General features: G+C 36.7%; 1 protein-coding gene across 1 annotated transcript in view; it reads left to right on the forward strand.

The window, feature by feature from the left end:
• The window catches only part of LOC146002670 (solute carrier family 13 member 2-like), a 101,365-nt gene that overhangs the window by 30,077 nt on the left and 46,118 nt on the right, over nt 1-25,170 (forward strand). The window contains exons 6-8 of the mRNA XM_083140634.1: nt 6,676-6,810; nt 13,429-13,551; nt 19,614-19,853. Coding sequence (XP_082996760.1) covers nt 6,676-6,810; nt 13,429-13,551; nt 19,614-19,853 — 498 coding nt within the window. The remainder of the gene's footprint in view (nt 1-6,675; nt 6,811-13,428; nt 13,552-19,613; nt 19,854-25,170) is intronic.

The following is a 25,170-nucleotide window of genomic DNA, read 5'->3' on the forward strand; positions in this document are numbered from 1 at the left end:
TGCAGCACCAAGTTCATTACATGAACATAACAATGCGTATAAAAAGCTTTCGGATAATTTTCCAAAACTTTACTTTAAAGGCCATTCAAATGACCACTCATTAAAGAATACCCATCGTATGTCTGGGCAATTAATTTATCCCCACACTTATATTTATCCATTATTTCAGTCACGTGACTAAAAAGAGCTCCTGCAGTTTTATCGGCGCTCATGTCATGAAATCCAATAAATCTTTCAATGACTTTTTTTCTGTGAAGCCGAGAAAAAACGTAACACTGTTGACACCTGAGATTTTTTTTCTAATGTCTGATGTTTCATCGACCATGATAGCCACAAAGTCTGTGTTTTGAAATTCATTGTAGAGTTCATCTCTCAGAACATCCGAAACTGAATTTATTAAATCATTTTTATTTCCTGCCGAAGTACCGCGAAAAACTGTAGAATTTAATAAATGTTATTTTAATGAGGGATCAAACTCGGCACTTGCAATGAGGAATTCCATGTAATTGCCCTTATTTAGAGATGCTGCATTTTCATCATGGCCTCGGAATGGCAGTTCTTGCTTTGCTAAATAGCAGACGGCGTTAATCAACCTCTTTAATATTTCCCTGTTCTCTTTTACTTTTTCATTGTGTAGCTCTATTTCAGCTTTTCGTTGAGTATCCAAAAGAACGTCAACTCTAGTAGGGGTGTCAACAAAACTACTAAATTTAAAAAAACTTTATTATAAAGATGCAATTCAGACTCGCTGTGTTTTCTCACTGCAGTATTGAGATAATTCAAATCCGCATACCCTTGATAATTCCCAACACCTTTTTTTAGTCTAGAATAATAAACATGTCCAACAGTAAAATTTATTCACCACATCACACCCGCAAAGCCAGTCTGGAATTTCATAGAGTTCTTTTCGAAAATGTCTCTCAAAACCATTTCCAGCACAACGTTTTCCTTTAACACATGTTGATATCGTGAGATTCGAACATGGTCGACTATTGTCAATCACTTGTTTCTTCTCTGAATACGAAAGCGAAGAAAATGAATTATTTAAATACTTTTGCACAACACTTTCACTATTCTCCATCTTAAAATAATCACATCACTTCACACCACACGTTTAAAAAATAATGCACAACAATCACGAGCAAAACAACGCGGAACGCGGGGCGAATGAAAGCCAAAGCGTTGGGAACAAATATAACGCCTTGAGAAGGTAACCATGCTGGTGGGTGGCAGGGTGCGCATGCGCGGTCATCCTATGTTTTGGCAGTGGTAAGACGTTGAATATCCTCGCAACGCCCTGCCCGTCACGGACCGATCTGCCTGCCTGACAACCACTGCGCGCTGCTCCGCGTTCGAAAACTACCGGGCGCTCGTGACTGACAATTGAAGAAAAACGCTCAAAATCGTAATTTATAAAAGTACAGATACTTTCTTCTTTATTTCATTTTCCTTTGGCCGTTGACACACGACTTACACACCCAGAGAAATCGCCACTGGTACTTTGCTACATTTTACTTTGTTGGGTTAGGTGGTAGATCAGCATTTGCTGAACCTCGCCCAAGAATAAAGACCATTGAATTGAATTGAATTGAATTGAAAAAAGCAACACTCATGTTGTTACTAATCCTTCATACATTTTACTATAAGATTGTTAGGAAAGTACACTACAATGCTAGGGGTTTTGGGTTTGAATCCCAGAGTGGGCAGGATGTTCTTTGTGATTGTCTCAAATTTTAAGTAATGGTGCAAAAAGTAAGTGTCGATACATGGGGATTGTCTCTGCCCTAGTGATAGAGTTAAGGGAGCTGCTTGGAATGAAGGATACAAGATTAACGTTACTTAGTGATAGGGATGTGCCGAAGCCTATTACAAATGTCTGAGTATAAATGAAATCAGAAATGTTCCATCATGTACCAATTTTTCTGGAAAAGATATGCCACATGTGCCACGTTGCTGTCAGTGATTTATCCACACCCCCCTAACACCCCCCCAACACCCTCCCAAATTTTGACGAACACCCCCCAAGCAGAAATGTGGAACACCCCCCCTGTAGGGGGGTGTAAGTATGGATTTTTATATCAACAATAGAATAACAATACTCCAACACAAAGGAACCATTTGTAGCTCTACCAGAAGCGTAGTCCAATGGACCTTTCGATCAACTACAACCAAAGTGTCAAAGAAGGAGGGTGGAATTCAGCATGGTCATTTCCTGGAAACACCAGCTTCCTTGACAAGGCTTTGGAAGGAACACTGCCATCTGGAAAATATCAAACTGACCTCTCGCCCTTCTTCCAGGGAGACATACCGCACACAGTGTTGACAGTTTAGCGTTTGAATACCTAAATAAATATTTCTTAAATACGTTACAGATTTGTAAATTGAACCCCTGAGTCAATTAAATTTACATTTTGTTGCATTTTCCTTTCGATTCGTTCATGTGAAAAATGTACGATAAAAGTAAGGGAAGATATTCAAAGATACAGGTTTGACTTCTTGTAGTGAATTGTGTTACTATGGTTAGCAACACTTTTTTCTGTAACTTGGGCGAGATGGATGATTCTGGAGTGGTAGAGAAGAGAACAGTCAAATGACTAAGGCCTTAGGTCAGAATCTCAGTGTAGCATCTCAGTTCATGTGTTGTCGTTCTGCTTAGTGTAACTGTCTGAAACTTTATTGCAAAAGTGGTTGAAGAAGATACGGGATTTTGACAAAGAGAATAAAATCGGACAGAAAGAAACCGAAAGGGGTGAGTAGAGAAGCAGTGACACTATATGTAGGTATAATCTCTCCCAACGGATATTCATAAAGTCCCGGGTTCGATCCCCGGCCGGTTCAAATCCGGAAACTTTTCTAACGTTGGAAGCGGCCTCGGCGCCCACCCAGCGTCGAATAACATGGGTACCTGGGGTAAACCCTGGGGGGTAAAGGCGGTCAGGGGCGTGATGCTGATCAAATCACCCCCACTCACGACCGGATCAAGGAAGTGTGGTTTTTGCCCCCACACCTCCTATACGCCTTCATGGCGTGGTGCTAAGCACAGGGGAGCACTTTACCTTTTTTACCAATATAAAATTTACTGACAGAGTATTTGATATAAAACGGCAAATATTTCATGAAGAACCGAAGTGATTCATTCACGTCTATAGTTGATGTATGTAACCATTTTTGTGGCTCTAAGAGTTCTTACCTCTGTAAAAGAAACTATATATTAGAAAGAGAGTTGTAAAAATAGGGGGGGGGGGTCGCACGAGGTGGTTGCCTGGGAGCTAAGGACAAATGGGGTGTCGGACAAGCAAAACAGATAAAAATAGAAAAGCGTTAACGTCGTGGTGACCTGTGAAATTACTGGCATCCTATTAAATTAAAGTTATTGTCAGTTTGCAAAGATATATATTTAGTAAAAATTGTCTTACTCTTTATATGTAGGCTAGTTGGTTCCCTGACATAATGACATATTTAATTTTTTGCAACTTTTAAGAGGAAGCAAAGGAAGTATAAGGAATTAAACATACAAGTAAATTTAATTTACATTAAGTCCCAAATTTATATCTGACCATAGGCGCACCAGTGGGGGCACGACGGCGCTTGCCACTCACTACCTGCTGGAAAACGTAGAGATAAAAATTTTGTTTGCTTCATTGTGCTCTTTGTGCTGGAAAGTGAAAGAAATGCTATTCAATTTTTAAATAATTGAAAATAAAACATTACTTCAATTTAGAAGTGAAAATTCCTTGCCTTCCCTTTGCAGCTAACATGCCATACGTTTATTTGCACATGTTTTTTAGTTTTCTTTTAAGGCAAAGATACACATGACTAGAGTCTCTCGTCCAGTATTTGAAAGATAAACTCTGAACAGCATCAAGAGTATTTTCCAAAGTTTTGTAAGGGTATAGGACTTCAATATGAAATTCGTTGACCGATTTCGTTCAAAAGCAATACCAGGCATCTATCAACTTGCATCCCAACTTCCCACTATATTTTAAAGTCTTCGTAACCATGCTCATAAAAATATATAGTTTCATTACTTTATTTCAGTTTGTGAATCATTGTTTAAATAGAGATTTGAAAACAACAGCAGAATTTGTAACTCACTCGCAACATAGAACTATTAAACTTATATATATCTGCATATTTTCTAACTGAAGCTAGAACAGGAGGGGCCAGGGGCCATGTGCTGAGGTAAAGAGGGCGCCGAACTAGCAAAGCAAGATTGTAAAGAGTAAACATCGTGGGGATACTGTGAAATGAAAGTATTGTCGCTATGTTTAATTAATAATATGCATTATCAGTTTGCAAAGAAATAGTTCTAAAAATTTTCTTGCTCGCTTCGCTCGCAGTGTATTAATTTATTAAAGATTCATATTATATTTGTATTCAGGCATGCAAGCGCGCGCACACCCATGCAATGCATTTTCACTGATATTTCATCGATGAATTGGGCACCCCCTAAGATGAACTCCGTCTTACACCTACGACAAGAAACATACAAATAAAGTTAGAGAATATTGCGCAAGTGTTCCTAATTTCTTTAAAACTAGCTTAAGAATTGCATGAAATGGTTTCTGGTAATAATATGTTTAAATTTTGTGTTTTTCAATGTCATCTCTTGTCTTTTGTTTCTCAATGTCATCCCTTGTATTTTGTCTAACGATTGATTAAATCAAGTGGTGAACTTTATTGGAAAGCAATACTCGAAACGTTAGACTGACATGTTAACATTTTCACAAAAATCTATTTTCCATCTTTTCCTGCATTTGACATATCTTTTCTACTGAAATGTTACGTGAAGGAAAGGGGTGGTTGAGTTGATCTATGGAAACATCTACGAACAAATGTAAGTAGAAACGGTCCAAAGTATTCACTTAACATCCCCAAACTTACACCCCCCCAAAAGTTTCCAACACCCCCCCAAGAGAAAAATCCTGGATAAACCCCTGGTTGCTGTGAAGGCTGGAAACTGCAGTCGCTTTGCCACTCCATGGAATTTCATTCTCTCCCATGTGTACATTTGTGGAGTTGTCTTGCTGCACAACCTGTGCAGAAACTTGTTTTCGTTCGCCTGCTCCAGAGATAGTTGGGAAAGAGTATAGATGAATTGTCCACAGAATGGGATTTTTACATGCTGAAGGCTGTTGATGGCAAAAAGCACATTGATGAATATTGGGTATAAATTTTTAAAAAATAAAAAAAAAAACATCAAGAAATATGCAACACTTCAAGGCTTGACCATACATCATGGCAACAGTGATGTCGAGTGAAGTTTCCAACTTGACCGAGATATTTTGAGTTGTAAAAGAACTCTGCATACCTATGTCAATGTATATTATTTTATGCATAATCAATTAAAGGTCTCCGGGGGGGGGGGGGGGGGCTAAAACATGGTAAGTGACATTTTGGTCATTATTGAGTTACAAAGTAAAATGAACCAGTGTCCATTTTTGCATGTAATAGCCATGTCATGCAATTTGCATTGGACTCATTGAATTGGTAAACACAACACGAAAACAATTTATTTACAGTGTAACTTCTAATAAGCTATCTGCTTAATAAATTCATTGATGACCAATAATGACTTACCATATTTTACAGCCAAGCCCTTCAATTATAAGTGCAGAAAATAAGCTTTTAAAATGTACATATATAACCAAAACTGAGACGAACGGAGTGGCTATAAGATGTGAAAAGGTCATTTTAAAAAACAATACATTTTTAAAACTGAAAACACACCTTTCATCTATAAACAGAAATTAACTCCAAATCCCCAGTTGGGGCTCTGCCTCCATACGCTTCTGCGGAAGGACCAACAGTACTTTTCAGAAGTCCATTTTTAAAGCATTAGATTGACTGATTGATCCACTTTAAGTCCACTTTATGCACAGTAAGGCTAATCGGGACTGGACCTACAGTTTAAAGTGGGATCTGGACCACTATGTGCTTCCACCAGGTATCGAACCCGGGACTCCTTGATTACAAGGCAATAATTAAAGCATTAGGAGCTGTATACGCACCCTCTATTGCAAACTTACTACTAGCATTTATGATCCATGTGGTTGTCTTTGGGGCATTCCAGCATTACATGTGTTTGGATTAAAATATTCATAATGAAATTATTTCATAGAATTTTGAAGTACTTTGTGGTGTCTGCTAACAAAGAATAATAATAATAATTTGAGTTTGTTGACAGCCTGAATGCATCACAAGCATTAATAAAAAAGTGTCAAATGTAGCAAAATTTGACATCATTTGTCAGTGAAGCACATAGGCTACAGATGCTAATAATTTTTGTTGATGAGATGTGCAAATTATATTTATTCACAAACATTTAAACATTATTGTAATTATAAACAATATTAATTTTCTGATTAATTCATTTTGTAATTTACATGGAGTAGGACCACTTTTTTGTGGAATGCCCCCTTTAGTGTCTCTTAAGCATGGGTAGAGGAGAACTTTTAATTATATTGTCATCCTCTGGCAGAGTGGTTAACACACCATGCTACAATGCCAGGGATCCCAGGTTTGAATCCTGGCCTGGGCATCGTTGTTCTTTGTGAATGTTCCTTCATGAATTTCATCATATCACCACTCATCCTCGTCTTCAGGATTAGCCAAAAGTGGCAAAAAGCAAAGTACAATAAACCAAACCAATCAATGTTTGTCATGTCTTTTCAGGCCAACCGTACCAGAAGGATCATCATGGAATGTAATCTGCTTCTTTCTTGCAATTGCATATGCTGCAAGCATTGGGGGAACTGGCACGATCATTGGTACGCCACCCAATTTGGTGTATATGGGACAATATGAGGAGTAAGTATATGATTAAAAGTAACATTGTTTATAAAACATTTAGCACCAAACTATTATAATACTTTAGTTCAATCCACAAAAAATTGAACAGTGTGAGCCATTACTAATAAATTATCATTATTCTTGCTTAAAAGTAATTTTCTGTTGATATCTCTCCTATGTACGAGGGTTGTCTGGAAATCAACTGGTAATTCATAATTAGAAGTAAGTTAGTGATTACAGCTGGTAAAATGAAACAAAAGTAAAATGGGGAAAAATGAGTATTATTAATTTGTGTTCACATCTGCAAAAAACTAATCAATATAGGGTTCGTTCCTTAAGTCATAACAAAATGCACAAATCGAACGAAAATAACTGACCCCGTTAACCTGGTGGAAAAGGTTATTTTACCATCTTGAGGAATGCACTAGAGAAAACCGCTAAGTCACAGTGTTTTGTTTATAAAAAATTTCCACATGTTTTCAAGTGGAAGACATATCCTTCTGGCAGAAATAAACTTTATTGCAGACATTCATGCTTATTTTAATGACATTTTAAGAACAACTAAGGCAAACTCATCATGTTCATGTTGCTTCATATCTTTCTTTTCAAATTATATTTGTCGAACTAGGCAGCATAAAGCCATCGTGCATGTGCATTGTCTGCAAGTACTGAACGAACCAGCCTCTAAGTCCATCTGTTTCATGCTAGAGTGAACTTCTCGCATCACGCGAAAATCAACTTATGGAATGCCATAACTTGAAGCATGCATATTTAGTTTTTAACGAAAACACAATAGGTGTGAGGTGCATTTACATACCCCGTTTTGTCATGAAATAATGCGAAATGAACTGCAAAATGCAAAATACAGTTAAACACAAAATTTTAGTTTATTTACTGACTCGGTCCTCCTCTGTAGCCAAGCGGGTTAAGGCGTTCACTCATCTTGAGATCGTTCGCTGCGGGACGGCGTAGGTTCGAATCCGGCTCTGGTCGGAATTTATTCGGCCTACGTATAGGGCCGGTGGCAACCCACCATTGTGAGGAAATTGGGGAGCTCCGAGTGAGTGAGCGTAATCCGGTCACGGAGATCTACTATAACGGCTGGGGATACGTCGGGCTGACCGCCCAACTATCCAAATACTGGTTGAAGATCTCCACGCTTAGAGGTGACGAAGGAAAGCGTGGAAGGGAGACCGGCAGTCGGTAGGTATGCCTAGGCCCTTCATGGGCTGTTGCGCGACGGATTATTATTATTATTATTATTATTATTATTATTATTTACTGACTCGACACTTTCTGAAGTCAGTATTATCCTGAGAGTTATGCAATTCACGGACAAATTGATTAATTCTGCTGTAAATATTTAAGAAGCAAAAATGGACCCCTTTATACAGGAATAAACTTAATATTTTGGTAACGACATAAATGTGCTATTAGAAGGGATATGTTTATTTTGTGTAGTAAGTGCAGTTTTTAATTCAAATTTGTGATTACATTCACATTTTTTAAAACCAAAATGTAATTTTATATACCGCTTTTTCATCGCTATAACAGCGAAATTTTATTTTATTTACCGCTTTTGCTTTTATTTTACCACCGTAGTTGCCGCGGTGGCTCAGCCGGTAATGGGTCTGACTACCATGCTAAGGGTCCCGGATTCGATCCCCGACCGGTTCAAATCCGGGAACTTTTCTAACGATGTAAGCGGCCCCGGCGCCCACCCAGCATCGAATAACCTGGGTACCTTGAGGAAACCCTGGCGGGTAAAGGCAGTCAGGGGCATGATGCTGATCATGTCACCCCCACTCACGACCAGATCAAGAAAGTGTGGGGCGTTATACCCACACCTCCTATATGCCTTCATGGCATGGTGCTATGCACAGGGGAGCACTTTACCTTTACCTTTTTACTGCTTTTGAACCCGAAATTTTGCTTTTTTATTTACCAAAAATTTGTGCCTCTAGCCATAACTAGAACCTGAAGTATGGCATAATACCCTTTTTCTCCTGCTGCAATTATTAATGAAATTTCTCTTGATATATGGTACATTTTTTATTGTTTTGCTTGTTTTTGAAGCTTTTTTCGCCTATTTTGTACCCCACTGCCTATTTTCAATTTTAATGCTTTTTTTGGCCATTTTCAATGTAATTTTAGAATATTTTTAAAAAATTGTATGTAACTTGTTTTTCTTTCAAAACTGTTATTTATTATCACATTATGGTGTTACCAGAGACAATTACAAGGCTAAAAAAAAGGGTGAAGCCCTTATAGCATCCCTGAAAGTCTTTGAGGAATAAATGTAGCAGCTGATCAATGTACCACGAGGGAAAAGTTAGCTGTTGCAGAAAAGTGCAAACGTGGAATTGGAAAATATTAAAACAATCTGTGCTATTCTTAAAGGTGGAAATTCTTTTCTTGACAATTTGAATCATTCTTCAATACCCTGTTGCATGTATGTTCCAATTACTTCCTTCGAAGTAGAGAGAGATAATTTTCTCAAATGAAAAAGCATTCTTTTTGTATCTATGAATGTCAAAAACTTTTAAAAAAACTAGTGGTTAAGTGCAATCAAGGCTACAAAGGAAAGTAAAAATATTATTTACATGTAGATTTTAACTTTTTGAATGAAATTATAGTGACTTCCAATTTGCCACTTTTTGGTTTGTTGTGCCTATTTTTTTGCTTTTGGTGCCTATTTTCCATGTTGTAAATGCCTTGCTGCCTGCTAATTTTAACCAAAATAAGTGCCTGAAGCTCTGGGCTCTAAGCATAGTGAACTTCCAAATCTTAATGACAAGTTTTATGGAACAGCAAATGGCCATAACTTGTTTAACACGCTCCGGTCTCCGTGGCGGAGTGGTTATTATATCATGCTACAATGCCAGAGGTCTCGGGTTAGAATCCCAGTCTGGGTGTGGGTGTTCTTTGTGATCGTTTCAACATCAATATCATCATATCATCACTCATCTCCATCTTCACGATTAGCCAAAAGAGGCAGAAAAGCGAAGTAAAATAGACCAAATCAATGAATCATTTAACACGTTAAACTTGTGGAACTTTCGGAACTTTTCCTTTATCATAGAGCATCATTTTGATGTACAAGCTTTTATGTGCTCTTGTTATAAGAAGTGCCCACCAAGTTTGAATGGTGCTCGCCAGTGACAGCGTTTGCAAATGTAGATGTGAAATGCCAAGTTTTCACACCACCTGAGAAGCCATTGCCTCTTTTATTTCATCAGAGCTGCTTTTTATAAGTAACCAAGGAGACAGTGACTGACACCTGCCAGTTACCAAATTATATGTGCAATTCAACTCTTTGCAAATGACAAATGCAGTGCAGCTGATATTCAGCAGAGTATATCTGTTGTGAGTGAAGGACATTTCAGAGACAGTGAAAAATTGTTGAGCTTAGTTTGTGGTTGGCTTTCAGGTGGGAACTTTTAATGACAAGAGCATTCAAAAGTTTGTTCATCATTGCAGCAAGTGTCTCATCTCACATGGTGATTACGTTGAGTAGTACTGATAATTGACTGGTTCGTTTTTTTTTTACTTCGCTTTTCTGCCACTTTTGGCTAATTGCAAGGATGTGTGCGAGATATGATGAAGGGGCACTCACAAAGAACACCCTTGTCCAGGCAGCAATTCGAATCAGGGATCCCAAGTAACCAAAAGTGGATGGCCTAATGTTTGGCCAACCGTACTGAAAATGGTTGGCCAACAGTTGGCCCAAAGCAAAAAATACCGTTGGCCAACGGTTGGCTCAAAGCAAAATAATACCGTTGGCCAACTGTAATTTTGGCCGTGGTTCCAACGTTGGGTCAATGTGTGGTTTTGACGTTTAGCCAAAGTGTGTTTTAACGTTGGCCCAACGTATTGTTATGTTGGCCCAACGTACTGGATAGGTTTGTTTTCTGATATATACATAATTTATTGTGAGGCCAAATGTAAACAATAGTTCAAGTTATTTATGAAAATAAGGAAAAGTACACAGCACTTTCTCAGTCACATGGTATCATGGTTATCAAGGCACCATACCTTCAAGTGGTAGCACAAAAACCTTCTAGAGTTTGCTTAGTTTTCCACCTTGCATGGAATTTAGTCTGAACATAACATTGTTTAACCACCTTCACAAGAATACCTGTAAGAATGTTCTTGTTCTACAGCTAAAAAGACAAGCAATAAGCAATTCCCAACACATCTTTCATTCACGGCAGCTGAGAAAGGACTGGTGAGTGACTGCAAGTTAAAAATAGCTTCTACTTTCATTAAAAATATATTATATTTCCAGTATGTGCTGTGACTGAAATATTCGAAAAGAAACACTGTTCCATGTCACTTATTTTACACTCTAGAATTTTTAGCATTCTCCTGAAAGTTGTCTTAGCATTAAAAAGTTGTTTTTAAAAGTGATATTGACTCATGTTTTCATGATTGGGCAAACGTTGGCCCAACGTAAAGTCAATTTGCCAACCAATGTAAAGCCAACCTTTCCCACGTAAAAACTGATGTTGCTCCAACGGTGGTGGTTACTTGGGATAGTAGTAGTAGTGTAGATATGCATGTAATAAATGTGTATACTATCTCCCCCCTCTCTCCTCTTCGTTTTATTTTACTATTTCACCAGAGGTTGATTTCCAGATAACCTTCATAAAGTGATTCAGAATCTCAGTTTAGAAGCTACTGCAGAAGCCAATTTTTAGGATTCCTTTGAGGTCCTGCAGCATACATACCCTGTTCATATTCATCAGGTTGAAATTAGATTGAGTGAGCACTCATAGACTATTATAGAACTTCAGTCTATAAATAAAAGGTACAGTTTGGCACCCTTAATTAACTAGAACAAGATACTGATACCACCGGTTTCAGCACACAGTAAATTTTACACATCTGTCTGGCTGTGCCTGGGCTGGCGATTTGGAAAAGTCCAGGATATCAGAACCGTGAAAAGATCAGGCAAGTTTAAGGTTTCTTTTGCTTTCCAGAATAGGAGATCCAAAAACACATTTTACTTTTTCCACCAAGCAGCCTATTGTTTTGAAGTATTTTGTGCAGAAATGTTGTTATACAGGATGTTCACAAAATTCCTTCCTGATTACAAACCTTAGTGCATTCTGAAGTTTTTAAGATAGAGGAGTGTAATTTTTTTTGTGTGGGCGGGAGGAGGTTTAGATCCCATTGATGTGCCATTAATTAATCAGGAACTGTGTCCAAGCACGGGCCTTAAGTGTTCACAAAAAAGCCCGCCTGCGCTTGCGAATAAATGCCTTTCCATGGAAGCAGACTACGAGACCGAGAGCTGATGCCTACAGTGCCAAAACCCAATGCGTGGCAAAAGATGGAAGCACTACACCCACACTGGAATGGCGGAAAGTGAAATGACCGCATCAATTAGCGCCACCACGAGCACAAGCGGAAGAAGAAGGAACCACGTCGCCCACAGCAAGACAGTACATGCTTGACAAAGCCACCAGATGGGTTGTGAAATCGATCGTGAAGAAAAATTTGCGCTGAAAAATTAAAAGTAATCTTATCAGAATATATTACCTATCTCCGCGTAACTGTCAAACAGATATCTTTAGATACAATGTGTCCAAGAAGTAAAAAAAAAAAGTGTTTAAAGTATGGAAAAAGTGTAGTATGTACTATCCTATCACGAGACACATGTACTAAAAACTTGTTCCAAGCAACGTTCATGCCTGACGTGAAAAACAAAATGTTCTGGTATGAAAGATTCAAGGAAACCAGGAGTGTATGTGCTCTTTCAAGAAAGAGCCAGCGATTGACATAGGAATTAAGTGTAATTAGTGTGGGTTTAGGTTGAAGTCCAATGAAAGTCAGTTTGCAATTCCGTGCATACAAGGTGCAAATTGCTCATGCTTTGTAACACACAGCCCACATATTGACACACTGATGAACAGGACATGTGCTGCCATTTTTCTTAGAGGAATCTGGCAAAGGTGGGGAGAAGTATAATTTTGCTCAAATGTGCTTCATTCAACTAAAGGGGCATTCTACTCCATGTAAGTAACAAATTGAATTAATCTGAAAATTATTCATGGTTTTAATTAAATGAAGGTTTAAATATTTGTGAATGCATACGTATAATTTACGTATTTCACCAACAAAAATTATTAGCATCTGTATTCTTCACAGACAAATGATGGCTTTAACTTGTTACACACGTAACACATTTTCGTTCATGTTTTTCAGGCTATGCCATCCTATAAAGTACTTCATAATTCTATGAAATAAGTTTATTATGAATATTTTATTCAATATCATATCTAGAATCTTACATTTCGTCTGTGAAATATCACACATGCAATGCTGGAATGCCGCTAAAGGTGCTCATGTGGAAGTTTACTGATGGCGTCCAAATACTTGGTGACTTATCCCACACTTTGCCATATGTTTCACTTCTCTAAGAAAACTTTGGAAGGTACAAACGTTTGTAACCAAGGAGGGACTTTGTGGACACTCTGTATTTTATTTTTGTTCGGATATTTTGAACACTAAAAAAAATACATGTATTTAAGTAGTGTGCAAAGTTAAAGACAACAATTCTTTATACCCTGGATAAGAAATTATGATTGACCATGGTAAGCAAGAGGCTAATCAGTTTTCAAATTGTTTCAGCTTTTATCCAGAAGCTGGAGATTTAAACTTTGGGAGTTGGATGTTGTTGGCCATACCCGGAATGTTAATCAACGCAGCCGGTTCTTGGTTTCTCATGAGCATCTTCTTCTTTGGAATACCGAAGTGAGATTAGTAATAATCTGTAAATTAGGTCTCTCTTGTAAATTGTTGGGATAATTTCTGGCACGCATTTTGTGGAAGATCCTGCAGGCCCCATAGTGAATTTTCTCTAATCACTTCTATCCTCTGTCATCCTTTCAGGAAGGATGGATTTCTTCCTCGGAAAGAGAAAGAAGTTTACAGGTGCCAAATCAAGAGAATAGGGGGGCTGTGTTATGCTTTGTCAAAAACTCTTGTAGCATCGTCATGGAGCAGCATACTTCAGACCACAAGCACAGAACAATACCTCATTTGAATGGTTGCAGACTAAAAATGGAACAATTTTGAGTGACAAGACAGATGGAACATTACTTCTAAGAAATCTCAGTAACATCAATTCTGTAACCTCCTGCCACATGCTGCCCAACATATCAACCGCAGCGTTGAAGCTCTGGTAAATCTCTTGGTATACACAGTAAACATAACCACACAGAAAAAAGTCACTTGGAGTGAGGTCAGGTGACCTGGTAGGGCAGGGAATAAGTTGTGAGTCTTCGTCTGACTGTCGTCCAATCCATTGCTGAGGTAAAATTACATTCAGATGATCCCAAACTTCCATGTAAAAATGTGGAAAAGCTCCATCCTGTTACAAACAGAAGTTTTCACTATCCCCCTGTAACCAAGGCATTAGCCATTGCTGCAACATGTACATGTAAATAATACCGGTAACAGTTTTTATCAGCTCAGAAAAATGGTTCATAAACTTTTCTAGATGGCATTGCACAAAGCACAGTAATCTTAGAAGAATCATGAATGTGCTATTGCATGAGGATTTTGCATACCATGAAAGAATGCCTCTTCACTGAACACAAGCTTGTGTGCAAACCGATCCTTCTCTAGACGTTCTTGCAATTTCAAACAGAATTGGTAAATGAGATTTTGGTCTGGTAGAGTGTGAGCCTGCATCAAATGGAATGGTTTAAAGACAAGTCTTTTTGCTTAGGATACACCAGTCATGTGAGTCAATTGTAATTCTCCACTTGCTTAATTTTTTTAGGACTCCTGGTAAACCTCTACCGAAAATTCTGTCTACTGTTTTCAGTAGATCAATGGGTGTTTTGAAACATTTACTGTTTTTAGTAGATGAACTGTAATGCTACTGTCTTCTACTGTTTTTAGTATGCTACTGTTTTCAGTAGATGAACTGTAATGCTACTGTCTTCTACTGTTTTTAGTAGACTACTGTTTTCAGTAGTGGAACTGTACTGCTAATGTTTTCTACTGTTTTTAGTAGCCCAACTGTTTCTACTGTTTTCAGTAGATGAACTGTAATGCTACTGTCTTCTACTGTTTTTAGTAGACTACTGTTTTCAATAGCTGAACTGTACTGCTAATGTTTTCTACTGTTTTTAGTAGCCCAACTGTTTCTACTGTTTTCAGTAGCTGAACTGTACTGCTAATGTTTTCTACTGTTTTTGTTAGACCAACTGTTTGCTCTGTCTTAAGTAGTTGAACTGTACTCTTAACTTTTTCAGTAATATAATAATACAACTAACATACTTTATTGTGTTCAGTATATTGCTGTCTGAAAACAGTCAGTAATGAAAATTTTATTATCTATATACAACTGCAAATGCAATGGAAAAATCATATAAACAACTAAAATAATTGTATGGTAAAGCATGTGGAACTTGCTACTTAGGAATGTGTTCACACAACAAAGAAATCAAATAAAGTGAACACGTTTTTAAGTGTGTAGCTTCATTGTGGTTAACACACTTGTAGAAAATTGAAAAACTTACTGTTGTTCTTCCTATATTCACACGAAAACAGCAAAACATTAGTTTAAATGAAGACCTGACACTCAATGCTTGAAAAATCAAAAGAAGCAAACACTGTTGACTACATTGATCAAAAAATGGATCCTTTCTGCAATTGCATTGCACAAATATAATAATAACCATAGAAGTCCCATGCTGAATAAAAAATCAACTGACATGATCATGTATTCAAACTGCTAGCTGCTTTAAGGTTGAGTTATTTCTTAAGAAAGAATTGTAGTAACTTATTCATTAAGATATATCTGACTTCAGTGGTATTCATTAGAAAAACAGTAGAAATGCAGTTCATGTACTGTTTTCCAATTCACTTCAAAATCACTGAAAATGTAGTGTCAAGAATTAATTTGTCTATTCTTGGAGTCAATAAATGATTTTATAATATATTGTAGCAAGTATTATGCATTATTATTCACATTGTTTTTTCAGTACAGTAGCCCTCCTGCACAGTACAGTAGCTATACGGTAGATCTACAATAGGATTTCAGTACATTTCACAGTACACAGTAGAATACATTTGAAAACAATAGAATTTGTCTACTGAAAACAGTAGCAATTTCCAGTAGAGACAATATTCGTACATGATTGAAAGTCTCAGACTATTGTATTGGCTTTCTTGTACATTTTGCAACACACAAGCAGGCATTTTCTGCATGATAATTGGTCCGAAAACCACATTGCACTCTAACAGTTGACTCGGTTTTAGCATATTGCAGACACAAAAAGCTTTCTGTCTACTTTGAAATGACATGTTTGCACACTACTGCCTCCTAGTGGAGAAATTGTAACTAAGCCATGGCATCTGTCACAAAACAAACTTGTACATTTCCCACTAACTGTCGTCTCTTTTATAAAAAAACATCTCTATTTTTTTCTGTCCTCCTCTCTGAAAACATTTCTGTGCAATCAAGGGATCCCAGGTCCGGCAAAGACAGAAGTGGTTCGGATTCCACTTTAAACTGTAAGTCCAGCAACAATTACCCTTTCTGTGCCTGTTGGACTTAACACCAAAACTCAAAGTCCTAATTGTCAGCATCTTTTCATCTGTTGTATGTGCTTTTGCTTCTTCATGAACAAACTTCAAAATTCATATGGGATTTATGACACATATTACATTTTCTGTCTCATAATGTGAAAAATCTGAAGTTGTGAGAACACTGGGACATGAGATGAAATGGCTTGCTACTGCTTCAATCTTTCATAATTCAGCGAGAAAAAATATTATTTTTTAGTGTTGCATGTGATGATTGATTTGTTTTATTCGCTATTGTTTATTTTGCTTTACTTCTCTGCCACTTGGCTAATTGTGAAGCAGAGAATGAATAGTGATAAGTAGGGAACGGATTTTGAGGTGCAGCACTTTTCCAAAAATATAGGTGTTTTCATACCGATCGTTTGAGATATGTATTTTAGGACATGAAATCAAGTAAAATGAACACACTTAGTTGCACCTTTTCTCTATTAGCACATTTATCCCCTTTTTACCCCCTCTTTTATGCTTCAGCCAGAAAAATGAATGATTTTCACTCTTCTTGAGCAGCTACATAAAATTCCATGGTCTCATGTTGTAGAGCAGAACCAGAGCTATTAAATAGTATTCCATCCCCAATAGTTCCCAAGATAATATAGCAAAACCTGCGACAGAAAACACAAACTTCAACAAAATCTATTCGGCAGAACTATAGTTCTCTATGCGCTCCACGTGCATTATATACAGAAGGCGCAAGGAAATAGAACATTGAATAATGGTATTTTATCTGCACCTTTTTTTTTTTTTGCACCTTTTTGAAAACATTTTCAGAACCTATTTTCCCTTTCCCAACCATAATTTTGCACTTTAAAATCCTTTCCCTAGTGATAAGAAGACAATTATGAACACTCATGGGCAGGACACTTCCCATGCTACACAAAGGACTATACTAGCTATGTGTTCAGGCACCAGAGAATGTCCAGGTGGTACTGAATAGAAGAGAGTTTGATATTTGAGTTTCTTAACAGACCACTTCTTACAGTGGACGAGACATGGATGTTACACATGACTCCTGAATCGAATCAGCACTCAATGGGGACACATCTCGTCATGAAAAAAAGGAACTGACTGTGCCTGACAAGAACATTTTGAAAATATAGCGATAGGGAAAATTAATTGATACTCGATTGGTAGGGGCATGCATATTTCATTTTTGATGAAAACACGAAATGTGAATTAACACATTTTAATGTTAATTTTTAATGTTTCTGAAAGGTGTGAGGTGCATTTTCCTACCCTGTTTTGTCACGAAATGATGCGAAATGAACTGCAAAATGCGAAATAGACTCTTAAACACGAAACTTGGACTTTATTTACCGACGTGGAACTTTCTGAAGTTTGAATTATCCTGTGAGTTGCGCATTTCATGAAAAATTGATTAATTCTGCTTTAAATATTTGAGAAACAAAAATGGGCCCCTTTATACAGGAATAAAGTTAATACTCTGGTAACTAAAATGTGCTATTAGAAGGGTTATGTTTATTTTGTAAAAAGTGCTGTTTTTTAATCAAATTTTTGGATTATGTTCACAATTCTAAAACCAAAATGTCATTTTATATACTGCTTTTGATCCATTGAAATTTTATTTTATTTACCTCTTTTGAACCCGAAATTGACTGTTTTTGTATTGAAAGTTTGCTTTTTTTATTTACCAAAAATATGTGCCTCTATCAATTGGTATCGATCATCGACATATTGGTGTATCAGTTTATCAATAAAATTACCGATGATTTTACTGCTCTGATATATCTATAAATGTCTTAACAATTTAGTGAAATATTCTTCTTCTTTTGTTATAATTTTATGGATAGAAACATATAATTTCCATTCCATACTTTTTAAAAATTGAATGTGTAAATATGCAGCTTCTTTTGCATTGCAGTATTCTGTAACATACATTTGTTAAGGCTCCCAATGAACTATTCAAATTCTTCAAGGACGATTTGGAATTTTATCAGTAGAATATTGGTTATTGGCATCAGTAAATTTTATATGAGTACTTACTGCCATTGGCCAAAATCTCATATCGTAACATTTTATTCTTAAAGGATTTCTCGTGGAATTTGAATTTTTTTGAATTTTATTTTTCTTCCGTTGACCCTTGTTTAAAAGGGCATGGAAAACGTCAAGATACATAATGAAATAATAATTAGTTAAGTATATCATAACAAAAAAGGAGAAACATTGCGTAGTACATTACATCACTACACCAAAGTAAAAATGAAAAAATACACTTCATTACACTACAATAAAAATAAAAAAAACACATTATCATTGTTGCTTGATTGAAATAAGAATACAATTAAAATACACCTTTTTTAGTACATTGGCCTTGTATTGTCTTGTTCCATGAATTCTCCGATACTGTAGAGAGCTCTATCTGTCAAATATTTTTTTATTGTTTGTATTTGATTATCTTTTGGAGATATCAGTTTTATGTCATGAGGCAGCTGGTTGTAGAATATTTTTCCGGCATTCATTGGTGATTGTTTTGAGATATTGAGTCTGTGTTGGTTCTGGTAATAATTATCTTTCCCCCTTGTATTGTGGTTGTGTAATTGGTTATTTTTAGTCATGCTTCCAGTATTTAGAACAAACATTATAGCCTTATAGATGTATAGGGAGTATATTGTCATTATTTGTTTTTCCCTGAATAACTCTTTGCAAGATTCCCTACAGCCTAGTTTGTACATTATTCTAAGTGCTCTCTTTTGAAGTCTCAGTATTCTGACAGTATTATTATAAAATGATCCACCCCAAGCTATTATGCCATATTCAACATAGGGGTAAATTAGTCCATAATATATGCATTTGTTAATTTCTGTTAAATTATATTCAGCCATTTGTTTTAGCAGGTATAGATTAAATGATAATTTACTGCAGATGTTGTTAATTTGTTCGTCCCACGTTAATTTTTGATCTAGTGTTATTCCCAAAAACTTTACTGAAGATACAGTTTCTATGAGCACATTGTCTATGCATAGGGTTTGTAACTCAAAATCCATGTTTCGGATTGTATTGAATATCATAAATTTTGTTTTATTGTTATTTATATATCTAGAATTAAGGTTAAATTTTGGCTTAGTATTAGAATAGCCACCCTGTATTGGAATTAGAAGGTACTAGTATTATTAGAGGGTATTGGTGTTATTCATTGTTAATATTGTGGTAAACTTAAAAAAAAACACTTGAGTATTTCCTAAGCACTCTTTCCACAGGAAGTTAGATCCCGCAGTGCAAGAGCAGAAGACAGCAAAAATCACCAGGCTGCTTTTGAACCAGATTGAGAACCTTGGGCCGATGTCTGTTTCCGAGAAGATGGTTAGTTTCGTCTTTTCGAGCATGATCATCCTGTGTTTCACCTTGTCACCAAAGTTTTTCGTAGGTTGGGGTGATTTGGCAGTGGAGAAACCCAAAATGGATATAACAGTTGATGGGAAGAAACTTAAGCTGGACATGTAAGTAAATGAAAGTGTGTGTTAGCTAAGATGACGAGACGTCCATATTAGTCAGAACAGTCCCATCTTTGAGTCTCTGTCCCGATTTTTTTAAATGTACAACAGGATGCCAAAATGCCCCCTTTTTTTTGTGACAGCATAGAATTACTGCAACAATACACCTTGTCTTCTATTATGAACTATTGCCATATTCCAATTTTCTTAAACTATTGGCATTTCTTCTCTGTTTACTTGGAACTAATGCCTCCACTGAATGAGTGTTTTTGTACATGAATGGTTTATGGACAATGACAAGAAGGCTCTCTCCATACAAACTTTGAAAGCTATGTTGATTAATAAGGCGAACTTAAATCATACGTGTGTAAACTTTTACAAAATGTTATTTGAAAAGAAGGATGTACAGAAGACGATTCATCCATTGATCAGCAAACTATCAATAAATGACTTCTAATTCTAAAGGATTGCTTGGTTGGAGTGCAGTTAAAATCACCTGTAAGTCATTTACACAATATTTATTTAATTTGTTTTCAAACATAAGTACTAGTATTTAGGATGAAACTACTACTACTACTACTACTACTACTCCCTAGCCTCCTTAAACCCGAAGGTTCATGGCTGTAGCAACACAGGCCTTCCATCTTTCCCTATCTTGAGCAAGTTCTATATACTCTTTTCCATCCCTACCGATTTCCCTTAGGTCCATCTCAACGTTGTCCCTCCATCTTCGTCTTGGCCTTCCTACAGGTCTCTTACCATCAGGTTTCCCAACAAGAATCCTGTAAACTCCTCTTTCCTCTCCCATTCGTGCCACATGGCCTGCCCACCTAAGTCTTCTTGATTTAATTATTCTAATAATATCTGGACATGAATACAAATTATGTAGTTCTAAATTATGTAACCTTCTCCACTCACCTGTCTCCTCATCCCTTTTAGGTCCAAAGATTTTCCTAAGGATCTTGTTTTCAAATACTCTCAATTTATGTTCCTCTTTCAATGTAAGGGACCAAGTTTCACACCCATATAATACTACAGGCAAAATTACGGTTTTGTATATTTTAACTTTTAGTTTCTTAGATATTAAACGAGAAGACGAAAGTTTGTGAAGAGAGAAGTAACATGCATTTCCTGAATTAAGCCTACTTTTTATATCCTCTTTAATAAAATTTTCATTTGTTAGTATTACTCCTAAGTATTTGAATTTGGAAACTGGTTCAAACGAGTTGTTATCAATAATTAGATTTTGATTATTACCTAACACTTGCTTTCGGCCTGTAAGCATATATTTAGTTTTCTCTTTGTTAACTTCCAAACCTATCTCCTTAGCAGTTTTGAAAAATATTTTAGCATTATTCTTAATTGTATTCACATCATCCCCCAGTAAGTCTACATCATCTGCATATGCTAACAACTGAGTCACACCATTTAATTTTAGTCCTTCTTTAGTTTCTGTTACCTTCCTTACAGCATATTCTAAGGCAAAATTAAAGAGCAATGGAGATAATGCATCTCCTTGTTTTAACCCATCATGAATTGTAAATTTGTCAGACATATTAATACCCACACGAATTTTACTTTCTGTTTCACTGGTGCATATTTTTATCATACTAACAAGCTTCTTAGGTATTCCATACTCTACTAATATATTATATAATTTATCTCTTTTGACCGAATCATATGCTTTTTTGAAATCAATGAATAGCTGATGGACATTTTGATTATATTCCCATTTTTTTTCAAGTGTCTGTCTGATGTGAAAAATTTGATCTGTAGTTGATCTGTTACGTTTAAATCCACATTGATAATCACCTATAATTTCATTAGCATATTAGCATTTAGGATGAAACAGTTTTAATATTAAAATGTGTATACATTTTGCCATCCCTGTTTAACCCTTTTTTTTCCCGGGGAAAATATGTAAAATGTTCCTTTGTTGTTTTAAAAATCTGGTCAACTTAGTGTTAGTAACTTAGTGTTTTGATCTCCTTCCAGAAATGAAGCTGTCATAACTAGCGAATGGATTTTGAGGTGCAGCACATTTCCAAAAATATAGCTGTTTTCATACCGATTGTTTGAGATATGTATTTTAGGACATGAAATCAAGTAAACTGAACACACTTTGTTGCACCTTTTGCACCTTTTTATGAGATTAGCACATTTATCACCTTTTTACACCCTCTTTGATGCTTTGCACCTTTTTCCCCTTCTTTTCTTTCATGTTTTGTAAAAAAAAATTGGCAGAAAAATAAATTATTTTTACTCTTCTTGAACAGCTGCATAAATCCTATAGTCTCATTTTGTAGAGCAGAAAGAGAGCTACAAAATGGTACAATATAATCATTGCTACCCAATAATTTAAAGATATGTTAGTTCTCCACACATAAGGATCTCCTTAGCTCAAAGCGTCAGCGACTTACATTCAGAAACACAGAAATATTGAATGTAACCCAGTATAACAAGTTGTTTTAAACCCAGTAAATGCCACGATTACTTGCTAAATACTGGTTACTTTATTTAATTATTACTAATTATGTTATTTTCTACAATATTGAATAAAGAATGTTCAGAGGTGCCAAATTCAGATAAATTTTGGGTGGAAGGTAAATTCTTTGACGGGCAACGTTGGCATAAACATATATATATATATATATACACATACATATATATATATAAAATAAAGTAAAGATACAAACCAAAAATAAGATATAAAATAAATGTATTGCTCGTAACTAAAGATACACTTGATACACTGATACGGAGGCTATTTCTCCACATAAGTGCCACCATTGTCCAAACATTTGTTCAGACACGGAACAAGTTTTTGTATCCCTGAATCGTAGAAATCCGCCGCCTGCATCTGGAACCAAGTTGTGACTTCTTCCCTGACTTCATCGTCGTCGGCAAAGTGTTTTCCATCAAGATTTTTCTTGAGGTACAGGAACAGGTGGTAGTCGCTGGGTGCAAGGTCGGGGCTGTATGGCGGATGGGGAAGAACCTCCCAATGAAACAGTGCAAGCAGATCCTTGGTGACATTCGCTGCATGGGGGCGGGCTTTATGATTCAAGCGGATTCCACTTGACAACATGCCTCTCCGTTTGTTTTGACTGCCTCCCACTTCTCTCTTCATCATGAACATCACATCGACCTTCTGAGAAGGCACGGCACCATTTCGCCACATTTTGACGATTCATTACGTTCCCGTACAAAGTCACAATTTCTTGGTGGATCACCGATGGATGCTTTCCTAGTGCCTGCAAAAACCTGATCACGGCACGCACTTCACACTTGGCGGGATTCGGTATCGCCGTTGCCATTTTCAACGTGTGTTCCTCGCACAAGACTCAACGCAGCACTATCGACTCACTCCCAATCCTCGTCGTATGGATCACGGTTAGTGCCAGTGTTGCCAACTTTGGTACGCATTTTTCCCCTAACGTGCAAATGTGTTTGTATTTTTACTTTCCGGACAAGCCTCGTATATATGTGTATATGTATGTAATTATATACAGGGTGACTGGTAATTAGATGTATTCCCTGAAAGGGGTTAAAGTAGAGACAATTTGCAATAAATTTGACCATATGATACCCCGTCCGAAAATTAGTAGTTTTCGAGATAATCGAGTTTCAATTGTTTTTTTAAAAAATGACAATTTTCCACATAAAAAGATGAATTGAGAAAAAACTGCTCATTGTATGGAACTTATTTCAGCGTTTTCTGATAGCTAACAAATAAGTGGTTCATTGAAAAAAAGTTTTTCCCAAATAACAATCACATGTAAGTAACGGGTGGGTCTAAACTTACAAGTGATGATAAAAAAATGCACTCTTAGTTTACTTGGCAACGTATTAATAACAAAAATGGTATGACACGAAGCGTACAAATTACGTAAATTACTTCCTTGTGACATCTGCTATCCAACAAGGTACAAATGTTGCTAACATTCACATTTGTGTACCAGAAATAATAATTCATTCATCTTCATGTGAATGGAATCAATGAACAATACAATTAAAGAACATTACATATCTTGCTCAAAGTGGGCACCTCTGTTACGAATGCACGCACACAGGTTTTTATGGACATTTGTTCTCTTAACTCGTGATGTGATGGTGTCCTTGATGTGTTGACCAACTGTTAAGATCCTCTCCCTGAGCTCTTTTTGCGAGTTTACCGGTGTCTTGTCATGTGGCTCCAAATGTAAAAGTCGCAAGGCTTCAAATCGGGGGATCGAGCCGGCCAGAGAATCGAACCGCCTCAGCCAATCCATTTCTTTGGGTAATTTTCATCCAGCCACTGTCGCATGCCCAAGCAGAAGTATGGATGGGCGTAATCAACAATCATTTCATCGAGCCATTTTTCCTGCCCAAAATCTTAAATGGCATCACTTATAAACATTTTTTGAGGAACAGGATGGCAATGTTGTTGGAGGATGTGCCTCCTACAAGACGTGACATGATTTATCATCATGATGACTGCCCAGCTCGATCCCCCGATCGATTTGCCATCTAGCGACTTTTGCATTTGGAGCCACATGACAAGACACCGGTAAACTCGCAAGAAGAGCTCAGGGAGAGGATCTTAACAGTTGGTCAACACATCAAGGACACCATCACATCACGAGTTAAGAGAACAAATGTCCATAAAAACCTGTGTGCGTGCATTCGTAACAGAGGTGCCCATTTGAGCAAGACATGTAATGTTCTTTAATTGTATTGTTCATTGATTCCATTCACATGAAGATGAATGAAGTATTATTTCTTGTACACAAATGTGAATGTTAGCAACATTTGTACCTTGTTGGATAGCAGATGTCACAAGGAAGTAATTTACGTAATTTGTACGCTTCGTGTCATACCATTTTTGTTATTAATACGTTGCCAAGTAAACTAAGAGTGCATTTTTTTATCATCACTTGTAAGTTTAGACCCACCCGTTCCTTACATGTGATTGTTATTTGGGAAAAACTTTTTTTTCAATGAACCACTTATTTGTTAGCTATCAGAAAACGCTGAAATAAGTTCCATACAATGAGCAGTTTTTTCTCAATTCATCTTTTTATGTGGAAAATTGTCATTTTTTAAAAAAAACAATTGAAACTCGAACTACTAATTTTCGGACGGGGTATCATATGGTCAAATTTACTGCAAATTGTCTCTACTTTAAGCCCTTTCAGGGAATACATCTAATTACCAGTCACGCTGTATATATAATCTGTCCCTCTGTGTGAATTTTGGGGGTGCCGAAAGTGCATTACCCTCCCCCTCCCCCAAAAGTCGGCCTATAAGGATGTTAATGTAACTGATTTAGACGTTAATAAAG

This window comes from Lepisma saccharinum, chromosome 18 (assembly GCF_977018435.1).
Source record: "Lepisma saccharinum chromosome 18, izLepSacc3.1, whole genome shotgun sequence".
Lineage (NCBI taxonomy): Eukaryota > Metazoa > Arthropoda > Insecta > Zygentoma > Lepismatidae > Lepisma > Lepisma saccharinum.